The following is an 8,296-nucleotide window of genomic DNA, read 5'->3' on the forward strand; positions in this document are numbered from 1 at the left end:
TTTATGATTCAGTCTAATTAGAATCATGAAACAGCTGAAAAACTAATTTTCACCTCAAATGAAACAATACAGCCCTATACATTTCAAAGAAAATAGTCTTTACAGGAGATCACCTCAGCTACTTTGCCATGTGGTTAAAATACCAACTACGACATATATTCAGCACCAGTGCTTATAAACACTAGCTTTCCATATTTAATGAAGCTAATGGTAGGGGTATAACTGAAAAGCCCAATTCTGACTTTTTTTTACAGTGTACAGTAAAGACTAGTGTTAAATGGATAGTCACTGATAAATCTGGGGTAACAAGAGGCAACAATAAATGTAAAAAAATTAAACAAACAAACTTCCCAATACAAAAATGTCATGTTGGCCACAATTTTAATTTCCCATTTCCAAAAGTGTTTTAGGTTTGTTCACTTACCTTTCCTTCTGTCTATGTTCCACAGAAGGTGCTGAAGGGCAATGAAACTTCAAGAGTTAGGAAGAGGTAGAAAACTGAGTAACCAGCCATTTCACAGGCAATAACCAACCACAGAATAACAATGACTTTGTTTTAAGCAGGTCAGAAGTTGCCTTGGTTATTTCTCTAACATAGAACACAAACATTCACACCCGTTCAATGACTTTATGGAAAACTAGGCACTAAGAATAATAAGCAGAGATCATAAAACTAGTTTGCAAGCGTATTTTAAATCTCTTAGGCATAAAAAAGAGAGACTTATTTTTTAATGGGGGTGAGGGGTTCCCACATTTTCTGGAAGATAAAACAGACACACAAATACTGGACATAAAAATAGGCCTGCAGAGCAACAATGTATTTTCCACAGAGAACTACAGAGAACCTCATTCTGAATCCTGTACTTTATTCTAAGGTGTTGAGATTTAAATCAACTCAGACACTCTTTACACAATTCTTTGGGTCTCTTCTCACCTTTTTTTTTATTTTTTAAAAAATGACATTTAGGATATGGTAAGAAATTACTAAATTACATTTTTTTAAAAATCTGCCAAGTGTTACAGTAATGGAATAAATAAATAAGATTTTTAAAAGTTTAATGTTTATAGACATATTTATAAAAAATGACTGAATTAGAAGACATTAAATAATGCTGATACACACCAGGAAACGATTTAGGCAAGGAAAGGCACATCATTTCACCACAAGAAATAAAGACCACGGTTGGAGGTTAACAGCCAGCCAAAACTTTAGATCTTGTGGTAGTTTTCCTAGATCTGGAGGGTCATTATGGTGGAACCTTCTTTATGGTACGTAGCTAGAATAAACAGATAGCAATTGGGGAATTTTACTCTGTGACCCCAACTGAAATATTAAAAAGAAAGCACTTGTTTCATAAGCCTGGTGTGTGAAGAAGGGAGGAGCAAAAATCCAACAGTTTGGCAGTACTGAAGATTCTCTTGACATATTAAGGTGAGTTTAAAAAAACTGTTAATAAAAATAAAAGATTAACCTTTTTTCTCTAGCTGAATTGGAATTCTTACAGTTACAAAGTAAAAACTTCAAGTACACACTATATTTCTCACCTCCCTTCTTGTAGACAGACACAGTATAAATATAAACAGCTGCCATATTTCACCTCAGATGAAGTTATATGCCAATGTTTAGGGAAAAGCTTCTTTGATAATTCCCCTATTTTATATAGCTTGAGGGTTTGAAAATAGCACTAATACCTCTGGCTGACTGGCTGACTGTCTACAACAGCAAAGGGAACATGAAGTTATTACAATGATAAGTGATTCTCCAAAGAAACTAAAGAGTTTCTAGTTGAACAGATATGGTTACTGTACTTTTACTAACAGGTCTAACAGATAGCAGAACTTGCTTTGGGTCAGTTTCCCACTATCAATTTTCTTTCACAAATTTGTGCCAAGTCTCTACTCATTTCTCTCTCTCTGGACTGTGAACCTAGATGGGTTTGTTTGAAAGATGGAATCCCTCAGAGTCAACCTTATAAATTTTAGTGGAATTAAAAAAAAATTAAAAACACCCAGCCATGTGTGTAAGTATATTTGTATATATAAATAAAAAGGATTTTCAGAATAAAATGGTATATCAAGGAAAAAAAAAAAAAAAAACAAAAGCAGCTGGCCAGGAGCAATGGAAAATATTTTTTAAATAATAAAAATGCTAATTGTAAAGCAGGCAGCGTCCCACTCATGCCACACGATATGCCTTCATTAAGGTGTACTCTTTCCGGTTGGTGTGAGCGGCCCATATGAAGAGAGCAGAAGCCATGAACTGTAAGGGAGCTGAGACGCAAGCCAGGCAGAATGACCATCCAAATTCACCTGACACATTCTCAGGCAGCTCTAGTTTCTGGTGAAGTAGTTCAATTCCAGCAACATAACAACTTACTGAGCCCAGTGTACACAGACCTAGGGGGAAATTTTTGAAAATAAACAAAACACAGCTAGGTAAGAGCACAGTAAAAGCTTTTCAAGGCAACATGACAGGGCAGTAATATGTGATGTTTAGGAATTACAACTCTTTGGTACCTAAAAAGAGACAGGAAGACTTTAAAACGTAAGTATGATAACCAGACCCACCTGCAAGGAGATGGAGAACGCCCGTGGCAATGGTAGGATACAAGCTTCGGCAGATACAAGCACAAAGTCCAATCAAAGCCCCAAAGCACATCAAACCTAGACTAACAAAAGGCAAAAGGAACTGGGAACGCCAAAGATCTAACATTAAAAAAAGAGAGAGAAAAGAAATGTTACCATGATATCCGACAGCTTTCCCCTAATGGCAATTTCTTTCATATTCTTAGATCTTTATCCAAAAGGTCAGAAAGTACTTTAATACTGAGTCTTCTTTTCTAAAGCAGTGTTCAAAACTTTGTAATGAAAGTAAAAAGAACACTAACAGCTAACAATTACTACATGTGCCAGGGGCAATTCTATGCATGTTTTGTGTATTAATCCTCCCAACAATCCTATGAAGTAGGAAACACTATTATCTCCCATTTTATAAATGAGGAAATTGAGGAAAGAAGGATAAATAACTATAACATAAGATTTGAAGCAAATGGGTCTGGCTCTACACACAATCTTTATCTAAGCCCTTACAGGATCTCAAGGCAGAAATGACAAACGGATGATGATTATAAATTACCTGCTTTGCAGGGATATTAAAGAAATAAACAAAGAACAAAGCACAGGATCCTGCATATACCAGGTGTTCAATAAATGGCAGTTGTAATTATCATAAATTCCCTCAACAACTTAGGAAGAAAGCTGACAACTTTACAAAGCTTCCCATTCCATTTTCAAATAATTTCAATTATTAGCAATGTATGACTACCAACCCTAAACTTTTGGTGCTGGTTTTACTTCCTAGAACTACATAAAAGTGTTTTTTTTTTTGTTTTTTTTTCTTTTTCTAACATCCTTCAAACTCTTATTGTTAGTAATAAACTTCCTCTTATGCCCTCTCATTACAAAACTGAATACCTGCTGTTTAGTCAACATTTCCTCTCATGACAAGTGATTCTTTTGGGCAAGCTCCAGTAAGTGTCTATAGCACTTAAAACTGAAGCTCAAATCTGAAGACAATATTTCATGAGCAGCCTGACCATTAAAGAATAGAATGCTTCCAACAAATGGTTTTGTCTCTGACATCTATGCTTTTGTCACTACTAAGACTGGATTAACTCTTTTGGCAGGCGAGAAATTCAGTTGACTCAAAGTTTGCAGTCAACTTTTTTCTATCTCCATCTGAACTTAGGTAGCTAAAGTGCTTAACTCCAATACAGGAATTTATTATTTATCCTTCTAAATTTCCTCTTAATAAAATAGGCCCATCAAGAAAATCTTTTGGCAGGTGTGGATTCTATCATCCAATGTATTAGCTGCCTCCCTCAACTTCTACCATGAGCAATCTGGTTAAGTATGTATCTATATTCTCAAATATGTTATCAACAGAAGTTTGTTGGGATACCGTTACAGATCATATTTTAAGTTAGCATGATCTACTGACTCATCTTGTTCCAAAAACAGAGTTAAACATAAGACAAATAAAATTATTTATCCCCCCACCTCCCTACCCCAATTTTCCCGCTAAGATCAAAGTACTCACAGGTCCTAAGGAGATCAATCCCACTATTGTGGTTTCCGGGCTCAACAAATTTCTCCATGAACTGCTCATTTAGTGTGAAACTGATGCATTTTGTTACCACATCAAATGACTCTGGAACAACAACAACGAGTGTTGTTTTTTTTGTTTTTGTGCTTTTAATTATAAACACATAACCATAACTCTTTTAAAGATTATCCTCTGAAGTAAAAAATGATATAGAAAGATGTTCCCAGATGAGTCAGCAACTTCTCTGTCCCTGAGTGACATACAGGGGATACATCAACATCCAATGAATGCTACTGGTTCTCAGTGACAGGCTTACGGCACACAGGCAAAAGGAAGGGGAAAAAAAAAAACAAAAAACAATAGGAGCAGAAAACAGAATGGGAGAATAGATATGTAAGGAAGACTAGCAAGAAGTGGGGGGGGGGGCGGGGATCGGCAAAGACTGAAATGAATATGGACTTCAATCTTCTCCCCCAGGCTTACTCCACTGGCAATTCTACTCTTCCAGTTCCTCAGGCCAGAAACTTTAGAGTCATTCTGCCCACATACATTTGCTTTATCAGGAAATGCTGGAGGCTCTATCTTCAAAATATATCCAGAATCCAGCCACTGCTCAGTGCTACCACCCTAGTCTGAGTCATAATCATCTCTCACCTGAATTACTGCAACAGCCTCCAAACTAGTCTCTCTGCTTCCACCCTTGCCTGCCACCTGTCTATTAATACATCAGCCAGCGTAATCATTTCATTTCACTCCCCTGCTCAAAACTCCCAAATGACTCTGCATTCCACTCAGGGTAAAAGCCTATAAAGTCCTACATAACTTGCCTCACTCTCACCCCCAAAGTCCATGCATACTCAACTCTCTCATTCTCTATTCCAATTCAGTGGCTTCCCTGATTATCTACAGGGCCTTTGAAGTAGCTGTTCCTTTCTACCTAAATGATTCTTCTCCAGTTACCAATATGGCCAACTCCTTTACTTATACCAAGTCTTTACTTAAAAAGGTATCTTCTTAGTGAGACCTATCCTGATTATCCTATCTAAAATTGTAACCTATGACCACTAGCATCTCCTTTCCCATGTATTTCTAAATCCCCTTTATTCTGCTCTACTTTTCCATAGCACATGTCATCTTCTAACAAATCATATACCTACTTATTCTGTTTATTGTCTGTCTCTCCTTATTAGAATGCTAGCTCCCCAAAAGTAAGGATTTTGATTTGTTTTCTTTTCTGAGGTACTCCAAGTTCCTAGACCCAGAAACACAGAGGCATACAACACTGAATGCATGACTAAATTTTTGGTAAGATTACAATATCAAATGCCCAATAAATTTTGATCAACTTTCTTCCTTTTCTTACCCAACTACTTCCTTTTCTCCATACATAATCACAACTACCATTCTATTGATATATGGTAACTCAAGCCTGTTCTGCTATGATTTGAATATAGTGCTTCTCTACTAGGAAGTCAGCAGAAGCAACCACTAATAAAAATGAACTGTAAAATTGCTCCTTCCAAAGATCTTTAAAGCTTCCTTTTTAATAAGTGGAAATTAACATCTTTAAATGTTAAAAACACTTGCAAAATAAACCTGAGATAACTTCAGATTTTTTTTTATTTCTATAATACATATTTTATAACCTACAAACTCTACACCAAAGACATCATAAAATAGTCTCAAACATATATAGATTTAAATGTTGAGGTGATTAGATTGCATCCTCTAAGATTTTATGGGGCAAATGATAGATATCTACCATAACACAGCTAGCCTATAAAAGAACTATCAATTCATATTTGATGGAATATGAATTTGTTAGAATATGGAATAAAATGAATATCAATTCATATTTTTTTTACTTAATTTTGGATACTAGCCCTTTTTCCAGGTGCCAAATATTTAAAGTCTCCCAATGTACTTTTCCAACTATTTTCTCACATGTGTGAGACTAATAAAAAGTATTATAATTAATGGGTAAATAAGTACAAAGATTGAAAACAGCTTTCCCAAGATACGGATACTCATTCAAATAATATTAATAAATAATATGGTAATTCATGGAAGCAGGGGAGGAAAGGTAGTAGGGAAGGAAGAGAGAGACTCATAAAATTTATTTCTTTAGGGAAGGAGAGAACCCACAAACCTGCCTATACATAACTGGGCAATCATCACATCACTTTGCTATCATTGAGTAAGGAAAGGAAAGACAAGTTAAAAGAAGAAGAATACCTGTCTTTTCTGGTGGGCTATACCAGTGCGTGTTTTTAGGTATAGTTATACATCGTCTCCACAATCCCACTGTACCATTATATCGGAAAAGTGCGTCATTATAAGCCTTTTCATCCGCCTCATCACTAGTGAAGCCGTCCCAGATACTTTTGTTCAAATCACTGGAATTTTCTTGAACTGGACTTCGATATTCATACCAGAAGTCTGTGCCAATTGAGGCTGCCATATAGATGGTGGAAATGAGGCTAAGTACACAAGCAATTACAAATGCTGTGGCAAAACGGTTATCCATTCTGGCATTCAGACTGCTCTGTTTAAAAATTGGAAAAAGAAGAAAGTAATGATTAGACTTCAAGAACAAATAAATGAAGATTATTTTGAAATGAATGATCTCAAAACCACTCTTTACTGTATTTCCCATCCCTTGGCTCTTTAAAGTAATGTATAATCACCAAAGAATTTTTTTTAAAAAGTAAGCAAGCATATTCTTAATTAAGTTTAAAACAAAACTTATTCTCATGAAAGTACTTATTGAATGCTCACATACCCAGGATGCTACGGAGACAGAAGTCTTGTTCTCTAGTCTATCACCTGCATACTAAAACAGACAACACTGAAATGGACATACACATTACAGATACAAACAATACACAAGCACAGAGTCAGCAGTGTACGGGGCATAAATTATAATTTAAAAACTGAATCTTTACACAAACTGCAGAGCATGAAGTAGAAGAGGAGAAAGCAGTGGAAAAGGGCTCCCCCAGTTTCCTCTTAAGAGGGAAGCCTTTCAAAACAAGGTTAAGAATCATGAACTATTTGGAAGACAAAATGCAGATGTTTGGTAAACCCGGAGGGAATGGTTGTTGCAGGTGCATGGAATAGGAAAGAGAACAATAACATATAATAATGCTAGATATCAATCTTCCTCATCCATTAACGCTAAACCAACTTATTTAAGCTGCGAAAATTTCATTCCTATTTCCTCTCCGCATTCCTCATTCTTCGAAACCTCATCTGCAGTTTTGTTTCCTCCCTATATACTAAAGTGCAACATATGGTCACAAAATCCAAATCGATCTTTCTTCACTCAGAAAACTGAGAGGCAAAATATGAACACTCCCAAGGCGTGGACAGGGCTCAATGGCAGTAGTAAATGGCTGCAGTAAAATGACTCAAGACAGATCAAGCCGAGTCAAACACTGCAGGTATATACCGCGACCGCACAAAACACCTTAAAAAGGCTCACGAGAAAAACCTCGCAAACTGGATCGCTGAGTTTGGAAGATGGGAAGTGACTCAGGAGAGATCAGGGCAATTACAATAATTAACGATAACTCCACAAGTCGGGTTTGTGTTTTTGTTGTTTTTTAATCCTCTTTCATCCTAGTGCTCTCAAATGACCTTAATAGGTCCCCACGCTCGGAGCGGAGGCTCGCCCAGGCCGGACGCCAAGGCGGCGAGGCGGCGGACGCGCTCGGCGCAGTCACCTGGGGGGCACACACGACTCGGCAGGGGGAGGCCAGGGCTAGAGCGGGACAGCCCTGCGCGGACGCGGATCTGGAGCCCCGGGTACCCAACCAGGCCCCTCCCCAGACCGCTCGGCCGAGGGACAACCCCCGCCGCAGCCTGGCAGCTCAGAACACGCCCAACCACCGCCGCGCACGGGGAGGGGGCCTCCCATCAAACCGCCAGGAACGTCAAGAGACTACGCGACCCCCGCCCAGCGCCGTCGGTCCCACTCACTCACCGCCCATCCTTCTGCTCCGCCAGCTTCACCCACTAGCTCAGACCACAGCACCCTACTCTCCCCGCGCCTCCTCTGACGCACTTCCCTGCAGAGCCCGCCCCCTCCATAACTCCCGCGCCTCCGCCTCTGCCTCCACCCTGGGCCGGGGCCTGGCCTGGGGCCGAGGGGGCTTGTGGGAGTTGTAGGATGTAAGGAGGGAAAGCAGC

General features: G+C 38.5%; 1 protein-coding gene across 2 annotated transcripts; it reads right to left on the reverse strand.

Annotated features, from left to right (window-relative positions):
* Positions 1-1,039: 1,039 nt before the first annotated feature.
* On the reverse strand, positions 1,040-8,207 carry CLDND1 (claudin domain containing 1). Of its 2 annotated transcripts, none has more exons than XM_037834157.1 (5): positions 8,091-8,207; positions 6,341-6,650; positions 4,100-4,210; positions 2,569-2,706; positions 1,040-2,397 (listed from the first exon to the last, which is right to left on the reverse strand). In XM_037834157.1, the coding sequence occupies exons 2-5, from the start codon at positions 6,630-6,632 to the stop codon at positions 2,177-2,179; spliced, it is 762 nt and encodes a 253-aa protein (XP_037690085.1). In that variant the 5' UTR covers positions 6,633-6,650; positions 8,091-8,207; the 3' UTR covers positions 1,040-2,176. The 2 variants fall into 2 exon arrangements, with proteins under 2 accessions (XP_037690085.1, XP_037690089.1); XM_037834161.1 differs by lacking the exon at positions 8,091-8,207 and adding an exon at positions 6,888-6,956.
* Between the last annotated feature and the right edge of the window lie 89 nt (positions 8,208-8,296).

The sequence above is a fragment of the Choloepus didactylus genome, chromosome 1, assembly GCF_015220235.1.
Source record: "Choloepus didactylus isolate mChoDid1 chromosome 1, mChoDid1.pri, whole genome shotgun sequence".
NCBI lineage: Eukaryota > Metazoa > Chordata > Mammalia > Pilosa > Megalonychidae > Choloepus > Choloepus didactylus.